This window comes from Saccoglossus kowalevskii, chromosome 11 (genome assembly GCF_978046115.1).
Source record: "Saccoglossus kowalevskii chromosome 11, keSacKowa6.1, whole genome shotgun sequence".
Taxonomy (NCBI): domain Eukaryota; kingdom Metazoa; phylum Hemichordata; class Enteropneusta; family Harrimaniidae; genus Saccoglossus; species Saccoglossus kowalevskii.
In genome coordinates, this window is record NC_140651.1 from 9599981 (window position 1) to 9624138 (window position 24158).

Consider the following 24158-nt stretch of genomic DNA (forward strand, 5'->3'; position numbering starts at 1 on the left):
GGGCTATAAACGACAGTCACTGTTCAAACAGTTAGGTAAAATAGAGAGTGTGGGCGAGGCTCTCGAAGTTTGTTTTACTTTGACACCATGGAAAAAGGGTTGCCATGTCAACAAGTACCTGTGCAATTGCTGTTTTTTACTGTTAGAAAAAGCTAGGAAAAAGAAAAGAGAGAGCCAAGAGGCTGAAATAAGTTTTGATAAAAGATATGTAAAGGGAACATACCTTCATAAAAGAAAAAGAAACACACCAAGTAAAACCCCTAGATCAGAAAAGAGGATACGTGTGGAGAACAAAGAAAATTCTCCATTAAAGGGGAATAACAAAGCAAAGGTGAGTAAACTAACATATTATGCTAGTAGATAACAAGTAATATAATTTAGAAGTACTATTATGTTATATTATAAATCCAGAAAATTATAACTTTTTATAAGTAATTATTTTTATGATTCATGACAATATCTTTCTGGAAAAATATTACTCGCAGTATTTCTTTTGCAGAATGTATCATCATTTCTAAATAGAGTTGTACATGCAGTGCAGCGATATGATTATAAGTCAGCAATCAATATTTTGCTCAAACAAAGTGCACGAGCCAGAAGACATCTCTTGACTGTAGTGAGCAACAAAGTAAGGTCTCTTTTTCTCAACCATTTAATTGTAAAACGTGACATGAATTTTAAAATATTCACCAACTTGTTTGAATGCTTGTATTGAACTGTATACTGTAAAATACTTTATTTTCACTGGAATTTATTTTCACTGAAAACAGTTTACAGGCATTATGTGTGGACCTAATTTTCACTGTATTGTATCAAGCCACAATGTAAAGTATAGGAAAAAACTTCACTGGAATTTATTTTAGCGGAAAAACACCTTCAGCAAAAATAAAATTGCAGTGAAAATGAAGTGTTCCACAATATTTGTAGCACTTTTTAAATATCCCTGTTTAAATTTGCAAATAATTGGGGTCACAACCATATAAGGCTGTATAGTAGGTATACCCCCCCCCCCTCTCGCTATTTCGATATGTTTAGAAAAAATCACTAGAAAATGGGTGCCCACTGGTATTAAAGACCACCAAACTTATTTCGTAATATAGAAGAGTCATGGCTTAAAATACCAGGACAAGTACTTTATTTTGCCTATGCTGTAAAATGTTTTAAATGTTATACATCTGTAGGTTAGAAAGGAAATGTCTAGTTTTATCAAATCTAGTGAACCTCTATTCTTGACAAGAGAAAATTGTGAGGTATTTCGTTGGAACACAGTAGTGAAGCAAATCAATGAGGGTCTACCTCTTCTAAGTGCTGTTATTCGATCAGCTTTAACAACACAGTTGTGTGCCAATCAAGCAGACATGTGAGTAAACTTTATAGTATAGTACTGTTTTTTTTCATATTGGAATTAAGTTAATTAAAATTGTCTAAGACAAAATCATTTATGTGAGCTCACATTGCCACAAGTAGAGGAAAAATGGTATCTTTAGATTTATGGTCATCATGTTTGGGTGTACGTTAATTACATGTACCACTGATAATTATGCTCATATGTGAAATAATTTTTATTTAATCTATTTTAGTCAGTCTAATGATAAATATGGAAAACTGACACCAGCTTATGGTATGCTAATGTCTGTGATTCTGCACTTAAGAAAGAGAAGAAAGTTTAGTATGATACAGGCATTTAATTCTGTCCAGATGTATAAAAGTGGTTGTAGCCAGAAGGTATGTATCATACAGGGATTTAGCAGTGAATCAGCTTGCACATACAAAATGTACCAGTATCATGTATTGTTTACTTCATGAATATATAATGTAAATTTAAAAGAAATCTGTAAAAGGTCAACCTAAAATCTTAAATCATGGTCATTTTTCTGAATTAATTTTAAAATAGACCTAATTGTCTGTTATACAGTTCTATAAATTTTTTATGTAAAAATATCAATGGAATGGGATTCACTGTCTTTCTGTTCATCTAAGCTCTATGCAAAATTTTGTTCCAATGAAATCTTTAGTGGCTGATTTAGAGGTGGAGTGTACCCGGCATATATATAGACCCTAAATTGAAAAAACACTCGTACAAAAATACCCATAATCTAAAATAATTTATAGTGATGTATTATAAGTTCCTTGTATTATTAGCCTAATATAGCACCGTCACATGGTATTTTGAGAATTTTTTTCTTTTATTGTTTCATTTACTTTTTCCATTTTTTTTTCTTTTAAAGTTTAAACTTTTCTAAATCTTTTAATTAATTTCACAGTGAAACTGTGTTTACACCTGTATTTTTTCACATCAATGTATCATCTGAAGTAATACCCAAATTTGTGTGCAACAGCCAGTGGGAGCTAGAATATCTGGTGCAGTAGTACATGTAATTTATTTATTCTGTAGCTTTTCAAGTGTTTCCAACAAGTTGGAATTTGTCTAGGTGTGAATGGCACACGTGGGACAGTTGACAGGCTTAGAAAGGGCTTTGATAAGGAAATTAGTGAGATGAAGAACAAGTTAGAGGTCAGTATTTCATTTGTATTTCATTTTCATTTGTAAAACATATTCCTATTCTGTTTTGCACTATTAAAAGTGCATGACTGTGCATCTCTAACAGAACCACACATAATATTCCCATGATTCAACAGGAAAAACTTGGAAGCACATCTGAAAACTTTGATGATACCACAATTCAAATACCAGATGATTTACCTTCAAGCAGTGATGAAAATTCTACTGACACTGATGAACCTGTCTTTTCATCTGAAGAAAATAATGACAGTGATGGATCTGCAGAGAAGGAAGGAGAAACTAGACGAGCATTATTTGGGCCTGATTGTGGTGATGATACCCTTGGTATTAATCCTTTGAATGATGATGTTCCATGTAAGCCATATATTTAATATGTCATATCTATAACCATAAAAAGTATGCCATAACTATGCAAATATTGTTCGCACTGCACAGGAGTGGGTGGTATTATATGAAATTCTTTTAAATGAGCATTATGTATACCTATTGAATTAAAAGCACAATAAAACAAAAGACACAGTTTACACAAGTGGTGACCCACAATTCCATAGTGCAATCCCAGGGATTGACAGGCTCCCCTTTAACCATTAACAAACTTCTAATTAAATTGAAGTCCAGCATCTAGCCTTATTTTGAAAACTTAGGTTATAAATATGTTATCAAAAAAACAGAATTCTACAACCTATTATGCATTGTTTTCAATGTTATTGTTCATTTACATTATCTCATTTTATTTATTTCACATGAAAGGTCATGGTTATAGTCTCTGCTGGGATAATGTACAGAAGCTGAGCTTATCACGCTACCACACTACCACCAAGCAAAATAAATTTTTGATGTGGGCTATGTGCTTCGCAACAGAAAATAGAATTCCATCGATGCATCTTGATGACAGTACAAGAAAAGAAGCAACTAGTATTCCATTGAAGTCTTTCCTACCATCACAAGGTGATTGGGAAAGGCTTCAAAACAGAATGGAAGTAGTAGTATCCCGTATTATTTGCAAACATCTTCCACACTTCAGAGAAACATATTCAGATTACATTGTTGAGCATATCAATCATCAGCATTCAGATGTGTCTAAACAGAAAAGTAAAGTTGTAAGTCTGATTTCTGCATATTATTTTAATTTTTACCGTAAGTTTAAATCGGGAGGGTTGTCATCTGCACACACGCGAGAATCGAGTCCCAAGCAACAATAACAACACAAATATTCTTGGGTAGATGCTTATTTGTGAACAATGACACGGTATGACCATCTGAATCATGCGCGGGTGATGATTCTCCGCTTTAATGGGTATGGATGACAGTGAAATATAAAGTAACAATACTTTTTTTCCAAGGAAATAACACTTTTATATTTTTTCTACAGTGTTTAATAATGTAAATCAATGCTAACAATGTTGGCCATTTGTGTTAATTAATTCTGTGAAATGTTTGAAAATTATGGTTTTGAAAACATGTAGCTCGTTGGAAGCTAGTTGAAAAGGGTTAATTTTTCATGAAAAATATTGGGAATTTCTATATACATTCTTTGTTTCCTTTTTTCTACTACCGGTACATTGTGTACCACTCCTCATTACTAATACAAGTTAGCATTCCCATCAGTCTTATATTTGTAGTAAATCAGAGTAAATGCCTTTTTTTAATTTTTTTGTAATATAACTGTTTCCATTGTAGATTAACTTGGGAGTTGTCCAAGAAAATCCTGGGAGTGCAAAAGGTGTACTAGCAATCATGAAACACCTCAAAAAATATGTACCCATTCAGCCTGATGGGAGACCTTTTATAATTCCTGTTAATGGTGATCAATTGTCAGTGGAAAGGATGGTCGAAGCTCGGATATCCATGGCTGCCAGTGAAAATCCTATTAATAGGCTAGCTGGACTGGAGCCAATACCCCAGGAATTCCATAAACGAGGCATAATATTGCAGGTACAAAAGTTTTATTCAGTTCATATTTTTAAGGTTATTTTAACCTGATATTGAGACAAATAAAATACATGAGTGAAATATTATTCTCACAAAGCTATCTGCATGATATTTTGTAGACAATGATTTGACCACTGTCACTATTTTATGCAAAACTCATTAACAATTTCATATGACAGAAACCAAAGGTTTACAGAACAAAAACAGAACTTGCTGGTTTCAATTACTATGATTTACTAATTTTGATTTAACCATTAGAATTTATGGGAATAGGGATGGGGGTGTGTGTGTTGTTTTGAAAAAAATCCTAAACAATTCACAAAGATTAATTCTCAGCTTAATCAAATTGAAACACTGCAAGTGAAAAAATAAAACTCTGTGCAGTGCCCCCCCCCCATTGCCACCCAGTTTCTACTGGTCCACCCCCTTTTCTGTACAGTTAAATATATCACTTGACTATGTCTTCACATCTTCTCTCCATATTTATTCAAGGATTTAATGGATACCATGTACCTACCTAAGAGTGCAGCTGCAAGGGGTACATTGTACAACATACGTACCATATTCAAACATAAAAATGTTAAGGCCAAAGTCATGGACAACATGAATGAAGTGACCAACCTCATCAATTTTACCACTGAGTCTTTGGTCACAATGCTAGCAATAAAACTACTGGGATTGGAAGATTTTGATGATGTTCCAGTAGAATCTGCTGCAATCAATGAGGAACAGAGGGAAGCATACTTAAAAGATGTATCAAAGAGAATAGTGTCATATCTGTGGCCTGTAATTGATATGTGTTCAGTTTACAAAGCTAGTGATACTGATGGAGATGATGATGATGATGTAAGGGACTTCTGTGTGTGTGACCCAGATGAAGGTACACATTTCATGTTCCACAAACAAATTGAAACAGAAAGTTTTAAAAGTATATAAAAGTAACTGACACCTAAATCTAAATTCAACTTTCTCCATAATTTATTATAATATTAATGATGGAAGCAGTGCTTTTATCCAATATGCACGTCACTTTAATTACTGTAGATGTCTGAATATAACCCCACCTAAAGTATAAGCCCCCCCCCCCATTTTCATGATTTCCAGATCAATTATAAAACAAAATTAATGCTGACATACCTTGGCTCTGCCCTCCATCTTAGTCAATGGTGGATTCATTCAATTTTGCATGTGAATTGTACACTTTCCACACCATTGCGGCACAGATCACATTAGGTAGCTGTCATATATTCAATGTAATGTCCACAATGTATTGCAATTGACAGATTACATATGGTGATCCCAATCACAGTTATCGGTATATAATGTACAAACGACATGAATATGCATTTTAAATTGAAACTGATTAACAAAATTAACAAAATAGCATATATCAAAATATCTAAATACAATGACAGAATATTCTCAATCATGTAAATTGCAGTATACCATGTATATCTATGTTACTATTAGTATAGCATATGGTTTTACACTGTCACCACAGTTTATTAAATGCAGATGTCAGATGAATTTTAGAAGTTGCTACCTTTTGTATTTACATTTTTTCTAACAGGTGTTGACTGTGATACATGGCTTGAGTGTTCGGCTGCTGCTAGATGTGTTCTTGGAAGATGGTATCACATCACTTGCATTAACATTGATGAAGACAATCTTCCTGCAGCAGATGTAGAATGGTGGTGTTCTCCAGATTGCTCTCAGTATGTATCATTTTGTTGCAGAGTGTCTCGTCCAGATACAGATGTCATAAAATGTACATCAGGCAATATGTGTTTACAGGGTGAACGCTTTCATTTGGATTGCAAGGGTTTAGAAGACTTACCAGGTACAAGTATGTTTTTTCTTTGTTTGTGAGTGTGGCACATTGACACGTGAAATATTTTATGTCTCTGGATAATTTGAAACCATGCAAGAATACTGTTTGTAGTAGTGATTTGGTGACTCCATGATGATGTTTTATTTGCCAATGCCAGATAACTTGTTTATTGTTACAGTGTATATTTCTGTTATAAGTTTAACAAAAGAATTCATAGATGACAATAAATTGCTCTAAATTATTTGGTAAAAGCCTGTTATTTGCTGAGGCATTACATATTCCATAGAAACATTGGGCCATTGAATTTTGTTGTTTCATTTTATATAGATGTTTACCTTTAGAAGATGACAATATATCAGTATTTTTTTTTAATCCATAGATGATCCATGGTATTGCTCAACTGAGTGCAAGGCTGCAGGGACAATAGCAAGATCTGACAAAAGTGATCATGTGTTTGAATATTCAAAAAATCTTGCATGGAATGGTCTTAAGTATTTGTGCCAAAAAGATGCAGAACGAGATTTTATCACAGTGGAAAATCAACATGATAGAGTTTTGGCAACGTAACCATAATAAGTATCTAATATTGGGTCATAGACTTTTAGCAGGTAATTATATTTGCTTGTCACTGAAGCTATGAAATTCAAAGTTTTGTTGATTTAAAGTTCAATGTCTGTTATTTCCTTCTATTTGTACAGGAGTAAATGGCTGGTATACAAATAGAATGGCACACGAGGTCACTTGGAACAGAACTGCAAACCTTACTGGAGGGCCTGGCCACAACATCCCACTGGATTTGGTGAATGAATTTTTAAACAATGAGTTCAAAGGTTAGTATCCCATCAAGTTGTTCTGTCACCTCCTATAAAAGCATGTAATTATTTTCATGGAATTGTGATTGTATTTGATATGTTAGTTGATTTGCACAGACGATGTATTTTTGTTATTGGGACACCTACAATTGTAATCTAGATAGAAAAAAATCAAAAAATTGGAAGGGGGCCCACTTAAGTTTTTTATGATCCAACCCAAGTTTTTGAAACAAAATACTATTGGCATTCTGATTGTTTAATTGATTAACTTGAAATGGAATTTTGTCCCTGCAAGCAATATTTATAAATACAGTATACTATTTTTCTCTTCCTGCTAAACAACCATATATGAATCTACAGTGGTTTAGAAAAATTAAAAATAAAGATAACAGTTTTGGTAAATGGATTTGTAAGCACACAACAAAAAATATTTAGAAAATCTGTAAAGGTGAAATATATGGCACTGATAGTTATTCTCATCTTCTGCACAGTATATTTGGTAAATTTGAACACATTTGGTGTCTGGTTATGTGTATCTATACCCAAGCATTAATTAATTTTGTTTTCACTGCTAGATTTAATGTATAATGTTATTTCTTTCAACAGATAATCTTAAACATAGTCACGGCCAATACACAGACACACAAGTAGCAAGGTCAAGCCAGCTTGTTGGTTCACTAGGCAAGAAAATGGACCAAGCTTATTTCACATCTGTTATTGACATCCATATTCGTAGATCATTAGCCACAAAAGAGACTTACAAAGATGATGTCAGAAAGTTTATATTAACATACAAACATGACAGGCTTTTTGATAAAATTGAGGGTAGGAAACATGATGATTTTGCTAACTTTGAACACAAAATTTCAATTAAAAATCCCGAATCACTACGAGCAAGATTACTCAAATATTCCACTTCTTTAGATAGTGAAATGAAGTGTTTGCCATCATTCATATAGTATGTCTTTATTGTGGTAGCATGTAATTGTGAAGCCAAATCATAAAACACTTACTTTATGTTTTATCTGAAAATTATGATAAGTTGCACCCATATGTTCAAAATTTCAACAAATACATACATACCCTACTTTCTTCCAAATTTAAATAAAAAAAATTTAGACTAATTGGCCTATGTTGGAGGGCAATAGATATTTTAGAACCCATTACTGTCTAGGTACAAGGGTAAAATAATTGTGTAAAAACTGTCATCTAAATTTAATTTTGGAATGTAAGAAAAAGTCAAAATTCATATAGCTAAGTGGGAGGCTTAATATATTTGATCAGGATTTTGTACTCAGATAACTATGGTAATTTAAACAATGTAACGAGCTGTACTGAGCCATGCTATCGTTTTGAATACCACAGCTGATAGAACCAATTATATACATGTATTACCTCAACAGGTACCAATAGGGGTGAACCATTAGAAACAAGGGGGGTTGTCTTGATCTTCATGAGAATTTTTTCTTAACAGAAAGGGTCATGAATCTGCGAAGTTCTTTTATTTTCAGTCAGTCTGATTTTCCTTCAGGATAGTTTTCTCAGCTTTTCCATCATCCTCCCCCTGAATTCCAACTGGTCTACCCTTTACAAACACATCATGTTAAAATTTACACTATAGTGCTTGTTTTATAATAATTGTGCATAGTCAGTTACTTGTAATGCAACTTTATTGTAATTTGAACAAAATTATATACAACAGCAAACTTGTTTTCATGCTGGCTCTCATGTAAGGGGTAAACCTTGATAAGAATTGCCTGTACTACACTGTGTAGTACTGAGACAGCTTAGAAATATTGATATATGCATAGAACAAATTAAATAACTTTTTTATGTGAGAAACAGATTAATTTTCAAGTTTTGTGTTCTGTACTTATAAAGCTAAATATTCGGTATTTTTCAAAATACATAAGTTACAGTAAAAAGACATTTAAAAAATGTTATATGTTGTTTAAAAAAAACACTGAGAGATTCCTGTGCCAAGAATGGAAGTACACTCAAAGCTGCTAAGTTGAGTGAGGGAAACATGACTCATAACAAAAATATTTTGGGTTACCAAAAATAGGAAAATTTTGAGTTGACTTTTTTGGACAGTTTTGGATATAATTTTAGTCCAAAATTTTGATTCTTAGTGGCACACTCCTATATGAAAACATTGCGAGTATCACAGCCAGGTACCAGGGAGAACTCATGTTTTTTAATGGTCAAAACATTGTTAGTTATAAATCTTTTGATTAATGCATAAGTTGATTAGCATATATATGATTTTATATTGCCATATTTTCTCTATTAGAGGTGAATTTTGGCCCTAATATATATGTTTTGGGTATAATTGAAGAGCACAAATTTCATACTTTTATTTGGTATGTTACCAATTTTAATGCATTTATTCCCATTATATAGTGCATTTGCTCCTAATATAGCAAATATAGTATACCGCTACTGTTCATTTTGTCTAGAAAAAATATAGTACCTGTCAGGATATATGTAGCTACATCTTTATCTTCTAGATGGCAAGTGGCCATCAAAATTAAAAATATTGTACTTGAAAAATAGCCTCTCACATCTCCAACATTTTTGTATATTAGACAAAAAGATTGAAAAAAAATTTGAAAGTTTAATACAAAACAGAACTTATTTTTTACAATATTGTAAGTATACCGGTAGTAGAGCTACAACTTACAAACTTAGAATGAGGCTAATGGAAAAAAAACAGTTAAATTGCAATTCATATGGATAAATTATTTGATTTCTGGGAGCCAAAGCATTTTTTTCAGATCATGTATGTAATAACAACAACATATACGTTTATTTTAATTGTAAATATTATTTACACTCATTGCAAATTATTACTATGTATATATAAGATGTGCTTCATCTAGGGCAACTAAACAAACACCATTCTGGTAAACATTCTTTTTTACTAGGAAAGACCAATCAGTGAATTCAAGCAAAACCTCTGGTGCCAAGAAGATGACACTATACAAACCTCTTTGCAAACCTGAGGTAAAATAGAGAAATACAAAAATAAATTCAGTAGCTTCTAATGGGTGTTCTGATTGCACATATGTAATCATAAATTGATATACTGTGTATGAATAAAAAAAATTATACTTTAAAATCCTAATTAAAACTTACCATCAATAGTATATTCATATATTTCATCTTTTTTTTACTATGCCAGCACATATGATATGCCTTTGTTAGTCTTTTCACCTGGTTCATTACCAGACTTTTTAGGGAAATGTGGTTAATTGTTGGATCCACGTCATCTAACAATATTGGAGTTATTATATACAAATCTGATTTCCCATACCCAGTTGGTAATATACCCAGGGTATATTGACCATTCATTACATTGCATATAATTTCATATTGCTTACTTTTAAGTGAATAACCAAATGATACTTGCAAAATGCTTTCATGGAGATTTGAGATCTTGTGTTGAAACCTTTTTAACAGTGAATGTGTGTACAATTGCCAAATAAAAACAAATGGCCAAGAGATGATTCATACAAAACTTTTTTTTTAATTTACATAAGTTTATTTCATCTCTATTCTGTTTATGTTCTTTACAAATAAATAAATTAATTAATAAATAAATGTTTTATTTATTCTCTATGCATTTCTTGACATCAATCCTGTTCATTTCACATTACAAAAAGACTTATTGTACCAATGACGACACAGGACGACCAATAAGACGCATGCGAGAATTTGCGAGAGCGTGACGTCACAGGTCAAATTTTACAAGATGGCGGCTTCCCGTTGTAAATAGTGAGATTTCCTCCGTTTTCATCGATTTTCTGGCGCAGGACAACAAGTTTTCCGAATATTTTAGTTAGAATAGGTCGTCAACAGGTTACCGATCAGGTCGATCCTAGATAGGTAGGAGCAAACATAATAAATCCGTCGAAAAAGCCCCTTTATGTGGCCGATTGGGATTTCGATCGGCACCTGTGCATATCTTGAAGGCTGGTAACAAGAGAAGTCGGCCAGCAGGAGAAGTCGGCCAGCAAAACAACGGAGAAGTCGGCCAGTGCGAGAAGTCGGCCTGTGAGCATCGGAGAAGTCGGCCAGTGAAACATCGGAGAAGTCGGTCATTACGTACATACTACGTTCACACATATTTACATTTTTTTTCTCGAAAAGTCGATCATTACTGGACATGGTACTTACTACGCTCGTACATATTGACTACAAATATGTTTTCGTGCGTCAAGTACAAAAGTGAGGAGTCGGCCATTTCGGTACAGACTTCGTTCGTACATAATGACTACAAACATTGTTTTTCATGTGTCAAGTACGAAAGTGAGAAGTTGGCCAGTACAGTATAGACGTAAGTCAGAAGTCGGTTTTTACAGTACAGATTGCGTTCGTACACTTTGATTACGGAAAATGTGTTTTCGTGCGTCACGTACTATTAAAAAAATGTGAGTAAGTGAGAAGTCAGCTATTACATTACAGACTAGGAATTCAATGTATTTAATTGTTATTTTAACCATATCCGTCTCCCAGGAGACGCGATTGTGTCTTGAATAAACTAAACTTAATTGACAGTTAGTGAATAACATGTCTTTCTATTTACAGAGTACTGAAGGGATTTCAGAGTGAATGCATCGGACTGAAAATGTTTTTCTTGTTTGTGTTTAATAAAGATTCAGTTGTGTTGTGTTTTTGACGAGCTTTAGCGGCAGTCCACTCTGACAGTAACCTGCGTCGTACCGCAAAGCACATTGTTCAATCATGGAGCTAAATAAATGAACATCCAATGTACATTGTATTGTAAAACCAAAGTCCGGTTCATACCCGTCTGATTTAGTCTGTTATTCTATTTAATAAAGATTGAGCAACATTTGAGCGCTATTATTTTGTGTATGCCAAGTACATGACCCCACAGGATGTATGTCAGCAAGCATCACACCGACCCGATTAACATCTATTGTCCAAGGTGATAACTGCCGATGTTTTTACAGACAAATTGCGTTTCTTTTATTATAAAAACACCGACAAAGATTACACTGCTATTGAAGGTGTACAAAGGCCACGGATAATCGGACTATGCTTCGTATTTATTAACCACGGGGAAATCCATTTTTTTGTATTTGATTGACTAATCGGTCTTTAAGGTACAGACTACATTCGTAGGCGTTGAGTATATACAAAATATTTATTGAACGTCAAGTACGGATTTCAAAATATAAATCTCCATGGTATATCTCTGTTCACCGCACATACATTTTTTCCCTAAATTGCCGACATTTCGTCGTACCATGGAGGTAGAAAAGAGGACTCCTTCTCTTTTCTACCTCCATGGTCGTACATAAACTAAAATTATCAAGTGCGCTAAATTATAATTACCATGTTAGTACCGTAAGCACAGTTTATTTTGTCCTTTATGTAATGTTTATTTGAAGGCTTCATATTGAACGTCGATCAACCATACCTGATACATTCCCTGTGTAACTTACATATAGAACACTTTTCGAGATGTTTACAGCGTCTGCAGCGCAATGGTATACAGTCAAACCATGGAGGTAGAAAAGAGATACCTCCATGGTCAAACACAATAAAATGACAGGTTCAAATCCAGGTCTGTATGACGTCAGAGACGTGAATATTTATTCTAAGTGCCGGTGGTGGCGTAAAATCTGGACGTAAAATATATCTTATCCATAGGACTGGTTCGATCCTCCATTAACAGATCAAACAATAGTTGGATGTGTTTAAGTGTTTCATTATACCTCCAGAATTGTTGTAATTGTGACACCACTTAACCATTTTTCCATCGTACTAGCTGTTAATATTTGAACTTGCCGACTTGATAATGCGTTGCTCTTACGGCCATATCGTTTATCATCGCAACTCGATTACCTTTATGTTATGTACTTTTCATGTTTTAAAATAAACTTAAATGCTGACTAATAAATTTCTCTAGTGTTTTTTTTTTCAGCGCCGTTTACTTTCGTTTATCATCGCAACTCGATTACCTTTATGTTATGTACTTTTCATGTTTTAAAATAAACTTAAATGCTGACTAATAAATTTCTCTAGTGTTTTTTTTTCAGCGCCGTTTACTTTCGTTTATCATCGCGACTAATAAATTTCTCTACGTCTATGTTATATATCTTATCGAAATTCCATTAGCATTTATAATATGTAATGTGTATTTCAGGTTTTGACTATTTAGATTTTTGTTGTAATATCAGTTACGTTTACGTTATATATTTTTCGTTGTTCTAAATAAACTATTTTGAATAATTCTATCACTTTGAAACGTCTCTAGTTTTTTTATTGGCATTTTCTGGCAACGGAACTAGGCTACTTTTATGTGATGTATTTTTACTGTTTGGAAATAAACTATGGAATGCTTGACTTTAAAATGTTTCCAGTTTGATTTTATAAATAATTGTCATCCAACATCCGTAAAAAACAGAAATAAATAAGTATCTGTGATCCGTAGTCTAGACTCAAGCCAACGTCTCTCCATTTCCACATGATGTGTCAGTTGGCGGCGAGATGACTGTAAGTTCATATCACTTGTTTGGATGTAGTACCTAAGACAAAGCATTGTAATCCAGCAATAATCGCTTAACATTTTGGAAGAAAAATACATCTATTTTATGAAACACCGTACATGTACTTAGAAAATGTTGTTAGTTGCCATTTATTAAACCATGGATCTAAAAAATAGTTCCATGATTAAACGTACATTATACGTAACGAAGACGGCAAATACATTTTTTTGTTCACGTTAAAATGAATATAATTGATGTGTATAATAAATGGCAACAAATGACGTTTTCTAATGTACATCATTTCATAAAATCATACGGCAGTTCAAACAGTTGAGTTGACGTGAACTTACATAACAACTATGAAAGTAGCGCACATCACGGGTAGCAGTTCAAATACGCAGTTCAAGCACTTCCATTGTGATGCATAACTTCACACTTTCGCACCCTCGGCAAGTTCAAATATTAACAGTTTAGACAATGAGTATAGTTGTGATTAAACACGACATTATTTGTTCCTTTTAGATAAATCATTGTCATTGTTATGTATTCTGTGCAAAACGAAAAGACTTATATTTTATGCACAAAACATAATTAGTTCTTTCTGGCTAAATAACTATGACCTTACAGGTAATCTTCCCTCACTGAACTTCCGTTTTGCCATAAGGTTTTACTGAAAGAGAAAATCAAACATTGTTCTAGTAATCACCATGCACCGACACATTGCCACCCCCGTGAAAAGGGTGGTAAAGCCAGGCTATCCACGTAACAATATGGCCGCCGGCACGTTCTCTCAACTACAGGTTCGCATTGTTTATTATTCATGGCACACATGTGTGTCACTGCAAGATTTCGTTTTAAAAAAATGAAGATCCAATGATAACGTATGAGTAACAAATATCTGTCAAAAGTTTCTAATAAGTATTTCAATGCGATCACCCTGAATGAGTCCCAAAACTGCCATGTATCGGCGAATGGTCAATATTTTTGCTTGTCGAATGCTGTGATGTAGGGGTCGCCTGGTACCCAACAGCCCTACATGCAGTGGTTGTACTATTATAGTAGGTAGCCTATATGAACTCAGCAATTTGCTCTGTAGCTTACGAACATAGATTTGTACAGTCTCCCTGCCTATTAGTAGAGTTGAAGTGGCCGACTTCTCCGCCCGGCCGACTTGGTGACTGGCCGACTTCTCCTGCAGGTCGACTTGGCGATTGGCCGACTTCTCTCGTATTCTGAAGGCTTCGTGCTGTAGCTCCACGGTTCCCCCCTAACCCGAAGACCGGGAATCGTGAGCTACAGAACTGCAGCTAGGTCTACATATAATCAAAATCACTTTACCTCGTATTTGATGTTCAGAATTGATGTACTTTGTTGATCTTGACCGAACACACCAGGTTGACGCCTCCACCAAACGATGACCAATGACAATGTGATGACACACACGCACACACGTTAGTCTGGTTCCCTGCCCCATTTCAACGCTGAGGGCGGTTTTAGAAAAGGGTCAGGTACGGGGTATTACATCCAAGGCGGTTATTGGTAGTTACGTACGGAACATCTGATTCGTCACTGAGACAATTCAACATGGCGGCTTCCATGGACATGGAGTTTGTTATGAAAACAAAGATTGCTTTAGCACATGTAAACGCAAACAGTCATTCATGTTACACATATTTAAGACCAAAGCAAGTTGATTGTTTGAAGGCATCCACTGATAGTGATTGTATAGGCTTGTTGCCTACCGGTTATGGAAAATCACTGATTTTTGAGTGCCTTCCCTACATGTCAGCTTCACACAGTCCCAGGACAGTGATCTTGATCTTGCCATTGAATGCTATTATAGAAGAACAGTCTCGTAGACTCGGCGCAAGGTCAGTGCGGTTAAATCCGGAGTTTGACTGTAGTTTGTCCAGTTTCATTAGTTGTGAGTATTTGTATATACTGTCTCACCCAGAACACATAATGACCAAGAAACTCTTCGCCGTATTTCGTGGCGACATTTGGCAACACAAGGTATCTCATATTGTTGTTGACGAAGCACACTGTGTAGTACAATGGGGAAGTGATTTCCGTCCGGAATATCGAAATCTGAAAGACCTATGGCCACCGGTACGAAAAGAACACAGCAAGAAATATCATCACATCTTCTGCTTACCAATCCTGTTATTATCGCTGCCAGCATAGATAGACCAAACATAATGTTCCATGTGACAAAAAGACTTCCAAACAACAGAATTGAAGAGTCTTTTAAGGAGATCTTCAAACCACTTATTGATGAATTGCGCAGTAAACAGGAATGTTTTCCACGAACAATTGTTTACTCATCACTTAAATGGTGTGGATTTGCTCACGAATTGTCCTTAATGCCAACTTTTGACAGTGATATAGATGATATATCTGGTCTGGTGGCTCAATTCCATGCCTCATGCACTAACAAGGTAAATTTAAGTTATTTTGTTAACTATAAATACTAACTTGGATATGACTTCTACTGTTTAACGATTGTTTTCCATATTCTGTATGGTATGGTATGTTATTTTTGTTGTTGTATAGTAAATAACAAATTGGTCCTCTGATGGTTTTACCAATAAAAAAATAAAGTGAATATTTATTTGTTAATTGTTATATATATAAATCATTTGTTCCGGGTTTATAAGCAGCTTTGTCTATAACATTTAGGTAAACAATGTGGCTGTTGCCTCATCAAATGACACACTGAAAGATCAGACACGTGATAAGTGTGTGTTCTTTATCAAATTGGTGAATGCAGTTCACTTTACACTTAAGCCAAATTTGTATAAAAGATATAGCGACTGTGCCCCTTTAACTGTATTTGCTATATTAGATGTTTATCTCCAATACAAGAACAGATAAGCCATCAAAATTTGTTGTATACTGTTCTGTATATTAATAATTTGTGCATTTTTTTTTACTATAAATGCACCTCTGTCATTTAACTATCATATGATATTCTGTTACATTACCTTTGCCACAACAATTAACTTGAGCCATTTGGCTATTTCATATCAACTTGCATATTGACAATTTATATATCATACTTTTATCATTAAGCAGATGAAGAAAGAGGTGATCGATGGCATGCAGACCATGAATTGTGGTATCAGATTGTTATTTGCAACTGAGGCATATGGGATGGGTGCAGATCCAAAACAAGTCAGGCGAATTATCCATGCTGGTGTACCAAGAACAATGGAAAGTATGTTAAAATGCATGTAGTTCAGTCTAAATGTAGTAATGCAATGTTACGCACAAAATTCATGAATTTTCAGAGCGCATTGTACATATTTGACATACAATGTGTAAAACCAAGTTCCTTTATTGTGTGCATGATCTTATTATTATACTACTTGTAAGTGTTGCCAACATTTTGAATGTTTTATTTGTTTTGATTATTTAATGACCGCAAGCAATTGGTTGGTTCAAGAGAATCTGAAGTCCCAATAATCCTGTAATCCTGTCATGAGTGTAGTTATTGGATGACGATGATGGCTAGGAAAGTTATTTTATGATGAAATGCCACAGGTTAGATCATAGAAAGGATATAACAATTGATGTCAGTCACCCAAGAGAACTCATGAAAATACGCATTTGCTCAATATGAGAAGTGCATCTTCAATAGAAGTGTACAATAAACTAAACTTTTCCTGTACTGTATAGAAATATATTACCATGTCATTTACCTATGCATATGCTCTAGTAATACAGCAAATACAGTCCAGTACCATATTGCACTATTTTTGTAACTTGTAGTGAAGCTAGTACTTAAATGTTAAATACAATTCTCATTTGTTCATTAGCATACATTCAGGAAGTTGGCAGATGTGGGAGAGATGGGGAAGAATCTGAGGCTATTTTGTACTACAATGCATCTGACATAGCACACAATGTGAAAGACATGACTGAGGAAATGAGGAAATACTGTACAACAGATGAATGTCGTAGAGTGTCACTAGCCTCACATTTTGGTCAGGAATTTCCCAAGGACTATATCATTAAACATCAGTGCTGTGACAATTGCAAGCTATTGTGTGACTGTACCATCTGTGATTCTCAGTTTCATTATCATCAGGCTGTACATCAGATCCTATTGTTGCGGGCTGTTAGCAGCCAGCTGAAACTGATGGCTGTTAGCAGCCATCAGGAGCAGAATCTGATGTACAGTTAGATGCTGATGAAAGTGATTTTGATGATCACAAAGCACAGGTAATATGTGATGTGTTATTACAGTATTTTGAAGCTGAAAATAACATCTGTAATGCACCTTCTCCTTCAGTTGTCACAGGATGGACACCATCTTTAGCGGAGAAGATATCTTCAAAATATACAAGATACTCCAATCGCAAGTTTTTGATTTCTGATTTTTATTTGGAGGATCAATATGTTGATAATATAATTTCTCTTATTTTGCAAGTGTAGAAAGAGGAGAATCTTTATAGTTATGTACCTCAAATTTTCACTGGAAACTGAGGGGAAATGTTATTTGCTCATGTGTTTGCTTCCAGTTGAAAGCATACAAATTAATATATATGTAAATATGGGTGCTTCAAGACATGCATATTCAAAACAATAGTGAGACATTTTGTTAGAGCAGGGTTTCATGCTGTAAAAATAAGGATAAATTCTGAAAGTTGATCACTTTGTTGGATGTGTTGATGGAGTACTGTTACGTATATTCAATAAAGTGACCAAAGACTAATTTATCCTTAATATGGCAACTCACTTATTGTTAGCATGTAGTGATACTCTATATATTGTCAATGTATATACTGATTGGGAGCTCAAACAATGGCATGCAATACATTGATAAAACAATACTGTTTTCAACTGGATGTCCAATACTTTTTGACAATGATTTCTAGTTCATGAAAAAAAATGTGTGTTTGTATGATACATTTTATCACACACATCAATTAAGCGCTGTGCCTTAGTGTTCATAATCCCCCTCAGTTTTCAGTGATACACCTTACTTTGACAATATATTTCACCTAAGTTTTGAATCTGTGTGTCTTGAAGTCCTATATATATATATATATATATATCAATTTGTATGCTTGCTCTCAACTGCAATTTAGATTAGGGCTAGACCAATTGATATCCTGGATGCACAGGATTCACAGCAATAAATTCATGGCACATAGACCCCTTTCATAAATCAAGCGCCCTCACTCATTAACCGTTTGCGTTTTACTCCAAGACTCCTTGACCAATTTTGGTGTTGTGACAAAGAGTCTCCTAGTGAATGTTATAATGGTGTTACTTTTCTGAGAGGGTCAATTTTGAGGGGAGGGGGGGGGTGTGATTTTTATATATTTGCGTTTTACTCCAAAACCCCTTGACCGATTTGGACCAAATTTGGTGTGATGACAAAGAGTACCCCTGCGGGTGTCCTAATAGCAGTTTTTTTTTTGGGGGGGTATGAATTCATTTAACTCCAAGGCCATGTGACCGATTTGAACCAAAATTGGTGTGATGAGTAAGGGTCCCAATCGAATGTTTTAAAGTTTTTAAAGGGACTTATATTTGGAGGGGGAGAAGAGGGTGGTGTGATATAGTTTTTTTCAAGACCCCTTGAACTAAATTTGGTGTATTACAGCCCTGTACCAATGCTGCCATAGGTACGAAACTAGTTGATCGCTGCTTGCAGCTATATTTCAAATGTGTTAAGCTGGTACATTTCACAATACAGCAGAGCTGTATCAACCGATAGACTGCTTGTTTTACAAATGTATATATAATTTGGATATGCCAGCCTGCAGCAATTAATTTCTATACATATGCATATCTAAGTGCTGATACACAGCATACAAGTTGGTAATTCACAAGGACTGTGCTGTGCATGACTTGTTTGTTAATGCAATCAAGTCAACCTCACTCTTGTAACAACTCTCGTGCAATGTGCAATTAGGTTCATGCAACTCTGCACACATTTCTTGATGTCTGTCCAATACGATTGTTCACAATATGTGGGAGCCCTTTTGAAGCTTTCTTTGGGTCGAAAAATACCAATGACACAATTACTAAATTGATGAGACAGGGATGTTTATTTACAAATATTTTATGTGGTATGTACCAAACTTGCAGTGAAACATGTATATAATAAATGATTATCTTTAACTTAAAAAAAACATTGTGCTGTCTTACTTGCATATGTAATATTCACAGTGGTGGAAAGATGTAACCCTGGAAATTGTCACACTATGAAGCCCACATTTGTAAAATTGCTGATGCATTTAAATCAGTGTCACAGCATTAGTGTCATTTGGGCCAATAACATTTTGATTTTTACATGGCACTCTATGGCTGTGATGCGCATAAATGTTGCAGTTTCTAATTTATAAATCCAGTGAACATGACCACTCACTCATACTTAGATGTACTGTATATGTTACATTAGAAGCGCATGCTCTTAACTACATGTCAAGGTCTGTCTGGCAAAAATAATTGATACTCTAACACTACAGTATACAAACAATTCAAATTTTGGTTTAGGTGCGCTTCTAATGTAGCAAATACACATATGGTACACAAATTACTTGTAAATTTATTTTCTGAGGTCGAGTATATCATAGAGGAAATTTAGTGCCATTATAAACATTACACTAAATATGTGATATCAGATAAGCATAGGGGTGAAAGACTATTTATGGTGGCATAACATAGCATAGGACCACTAAAACCCTGGAATCTGACTCGCTTGAAGACCTGGAACCCATATTTGTGATGGGGTTTTGCCACACAAAATGTGCTGACCATTATATATAAAATCAAATTCTTTTGAAAAGAGAAATATGAATTGTTTGGATGAACAAATATTCACCAAAATAAGTTATTATAATTAAGTGTCCCCTGGGAATTACATTGTACCGTAAAAACTCAATCAATTCGGCCATGTAAAAATAAATATTTTTGGGGGTGGGCCAATTGATTGAATAAATATAGAAAATATGTTTCCGAAGTGGTCGATTTGTTTGAATAATTTTTCAACGTTTTAAAACTGGATTCGAAGTGTGTATCACCGGTAACTGAATAAATATATCGTTTTCCCGAGATTAGAGTAAAGGTTTCGTACTAGTCTGAGACTTGACCCAATTTTAAAACAAACTACGAGCGCGTTCAAGAAATCTGACGCAACCAGGCCACCTGCTGTTTTGTTGCCGTGAAGACGACAGTTTTATGTCACGCTCCCCGTAAATGTAAACAAACATGGAGTTGGACATTCTTCTGCACATCTTATTTCAACACTGTCAGTGATTTCGGTGATCTTACAACTTGACAAATTGGAGTGTTTCTTAAAGCTTTTTCCTTCAGCAACCAATGGAGATCTCGCACATCGCTTCACATTCGAATTTAGTCTGCTCGAAGTTTGGCATTTCTCTCGAAATTCATTCACCTGACGATCTAGTGTCAACAAATGGCGTTCACAATTCCTACAAATCAAACCCTCAATCACCTCTACTTCGCCATATTTCGACAACAACAACTTCAAGTTATGTTTCCCGGTACCTTCGTGGATTTTTTTTTGTTCGTGTCCCCACTGTACTACAAACAAAACACGCTTGAGATGAATTACTTATCTTGACCGGCGTACATGTCACAGTGGAGGCAGCCATTTTGTTTGTTGCGAAGTAACCATGTGACCATCATGTGACTGTCATCCATTTTGGCCAGAAATCTGACCAAGATGTCGGCCCGTACCTGACCTTGTTTTTCTTTGAGCCCTCAGCGGTGAAAACTTGGGCAGGGAACCAGACTAGCACACACGTAAGCGCAGTAGCCCGTAGTAATCACTACACTGGGGGCGCTTTTCTTCCGGGTCATGAAAGTGACCTGGAAAAGTAGTGGTTTTATATCACTAAGCTAGGTAGTCGCTGAGGAACGCCATGAGTTGTCACTCTCTGTGGCTTCCTAGGTCATAAGCCCGAAGACTCTGCAAGGGAAAGTGCTCAAAAAGCATACATTTCTCGGGAAGTAGCGTTTATTGACCACTGTGAAGTTGGCGCGCAATAGAAGCCGACACACAATAAGAGCATGCAATAACAAAATGCCGTAAATCGCACAGTGGTGTGACTCAAATAATCAAATGGGCAATATTTCAAATTTTTCGCACAACAAAAACGATGTTATTCATAATTAAATCGGCACTTCAGACACAAATTTATTTTCGGATTGAAAATGTATTAGTCACTGTCATAGCGATTCTGATGAAATAGTGTACAATTTTAATCAAAATGTTCTATTTTACCAGATCTCGCCTCACCAAAAACAAGTAATTTCTGTTACCAGTAAATGAACAAAAATCAAAACAAAGTATTAACGATTGGCACGCAGGAAATCCCTATATAGTGTTCAAGTTAAACTGGCCAAGCTGTGGTGAATTTGTCTCAGTTAAATTATAATAATACCCAGGTGCAGCCAACGAGCAAGAAATTGAAATAGTAAATTCTCTGGGACCATATTTATTTTATGAAACTTTAAAGGAAAGAGGGGAAATTAAAAGCTGTTCATAAGCTACCCTCCATCTGAACAACATTGTCTTCCCCTCCTGCTGACCAAATTCATCTTTCCCCTCCCCTCATTAAAAAAACAAAAACTTTTTTGCCTACTCCCCTCCCGCCGACTTGCCCTTCTGCTGACCAAATTCACCCCCCTCATTAAAAAACGTGTTGTCTTCCCCTGGGGAGGATGATGTCCATTCCCCATTGCCCTAAAATCATTCAATGAACACTTTCAGCACACTGTTTGAAAGATAATCCCAAGTTAGTATAAACAATATGCAAAGTCGTTGAGTCATTGGCTTTTATGGGCTTTTTGAATACATTGACCACTCAGCAGATCAACGGTGACTCGCATTTTCAGGTATTGATAGCACACGGCTGTCCACATTTAGCAGATGTTATTTCCCCCAATGCGTTTTTTAATTTTTATATAGGCTGTTTTGCCCACACTGCGATATTTTTTTATATAAGTACGTTTATCCTACCCACTAAAAAAAGTTTCCCTGTCCTTGCATTTTTTTTTAGAAATCTGCTCTGTCCACTGGGGGGTATTGGTATTTCTCGCCCCCTACAAAAAATAGAAAAATCCCCTGCCCTCAACAAAAATCCCTTGGAACAGCTTTTCCGATGAACAGCCCCATTGTCTGCCCCTGAATAACAAACTGGGAAAACATATTTTTGCGAAATTTGGGGCGAATATCAGGGGGAAATTCTTCTCTCTGGGGTCCTCCACACATGTCGGGAGGGGGGGGGAATCTCGTCTCGTCTCTCTATCGCGTCCCCTTGGGGTACGTGATCGGGGAAGTCACTTATACTTTACAGTAAAATAAGACACACACAACGAAATACGTTTCAACTCTCGTCTTAGTCGATCAGTCGTGCACGCTATAAGACACAGCGCCCTGGGGAAAAGTCCCCAAGACTATCGCAAGGCTGACTCAAGACTCGCCCCAAGACTCTCTAGGACTGGACTGGGTCTCTTGTGATGTACTCGCCAAGACCAACTAAAACAACTTTATTCATTTTCAAAACTCTAACCAATTACAAAACAGTATTAAGACTCTAAGGCATGGCCTTCAATCATACAGCCAATCACACTAAGTACTGGACACGTCATATCTTTTGATTAATCGTTCACTACATTAATAACTACGGATACCAACTGTCAGAAATAGTAGTCCAAATAGCGACGATTATCTCGTAATTAGTTCCAAATCACTGAGTCGAGTTCCGTCCAAAACTCCACATGGCCTAAACGGTGCCAGACATAACACAGTCATTCATTCGTAATCAACTAATTAAGTCAATCAACGATACGTGCAAACAAATTCATCATACAAACGCGAAACCACAGTCACAGGGGATTATCTGTTAACACCTCCAATTTGCGATATTTTTATTTAATTTCAACTTTAAAAAGAAAGAAATCACACAGACTGTGCCAGTCTATGTTCATATTCTTATTCAAGTAAATTGAGAAGGGATAATTTGGTAGCATTGTAATTGATTGATGGTTTGATTTTTCATGGTGATTTTGTAACACCAGTAACACATGCATAAAACACAGCTTACGTGTAAAAACATATAGATGCCTATAATCTTGCATTTATCAAGAGTTGCCAACTTGTCAGGACTTGCACCTATTTGAAGAAAGTCCAAAATTTTACATTGATAAAAGAATACATGAAATAAAGTCACAAACAACATTAACGTTCAGTTATGCTCTACTTTCGTTTACAGCTGGTTCACAAAACGAGATATTAGAGTCCCACTTAGACTGCTGAGATGTTGGCTAATAGTATTGCTTTGATGCAGTTCTACTGCAATACATTAAGTTTAATAAGAATTTTATATAAAGATAACCCCAGGTATGGTGTTTTCACTGACAGCCAAAGATTGACTAATGATGGGGGTTACTATAGGAAAAAAAAAATTATTGAGAGTTGTGGAGCTTTTGTAGATGGGTAATCTTCATTCTTGTCAATCAGTTGTATAACCGCATGTGTCACTGTTTTAAATTGAAAT

The 24158-nt window shown here is 35.2% G+C and overlaps 2 protein-coding genes, 1 long non-coding RNA gene and 1 pseudogene across 4 annotated transcripts in view; 3 read left to right on the top strand and 1 right to left on the bottom strand.

Annotated features, from left to right (window-relative positions):
- Positions 1-15155, bottom strand: part of LOC102807261 (protein-glucosylgalactosylhydroxylysine glucosidase-like) — a 68288-nt gene extending 53133 nt beyond the window's left edge. For both annotated transcript variants that reach the window (XM_085505732.1, XM_085505733.1), the window contains exon 1: positions 14956-15155. The gene's annotated coding sequence lies outside the window, so the exon portion shown is untranslated. The remainder of the gene's footprint in view (positions 1-14955) is intronic.
- Positions 1512-8058, top strand: LOC146736170 (uncharacterized). The gene is made up of 10 exons (XM_085505177.1): positions 1512-1725; positions 2396-2515; positions 2641-2878; positions 3275-3624; positions 4205-4459; positions 4949-5336; positions 6027-6321; positions 6780-6895; positions 6986-7117; positions 7706-8058. The coding sequence occupies exons 1-10, from the start codon at positions 1624-1626 to the stop codon at positions 8056-8058; spliced, it is 2349 nt and encodes a 782-aa protein (XP_085361303.1). The 5' UTR covers positions 1512-1623.
- Positions 11232-11965, top strand: LOC146736171 (uncharacterized). Its single transcript, XR_014930900.1, has 2 exons — positions 11232-11438; positions 11690-11965. It is a non-coding gene; the product is annotated as an uncharacterized LOC146736171 (long non-coding RNA).
- Positions 15156-15201: 46 nt separating the features above from the next.
- On the top strand, positions 15202-19762 carry LOC146736172 (uncharacterized; annotated as a pseudogene).
- Positions 19763-24158: the final 4396 nt, after the last annotated feature.

Bases quoted from the DNA above. Each gene is read 5' to 3' on its own strand.
- LOC146736170 (XM_085505177.1), top strand. From the start codon at position 1,624: ATGCTAATGTCTGTGATTCTGCACTTAAGAAAGAGAAGAAAGTTTAGT. The intron at 3,625-4,204 runs GTAAGTCTGATT...TTTCCATTGTAG, and splicing joins CTAAACAGAAAAGTAAAGTT to ATTAACTTGGGAGTTGTCCA. The intron at 5,337-6,026 runs GTACACATTTCA...TTTTTCTAACAG, and splicing joins TGTGTGTGACCCAGATGAAG to GTGTTGACTGTGATACATGG.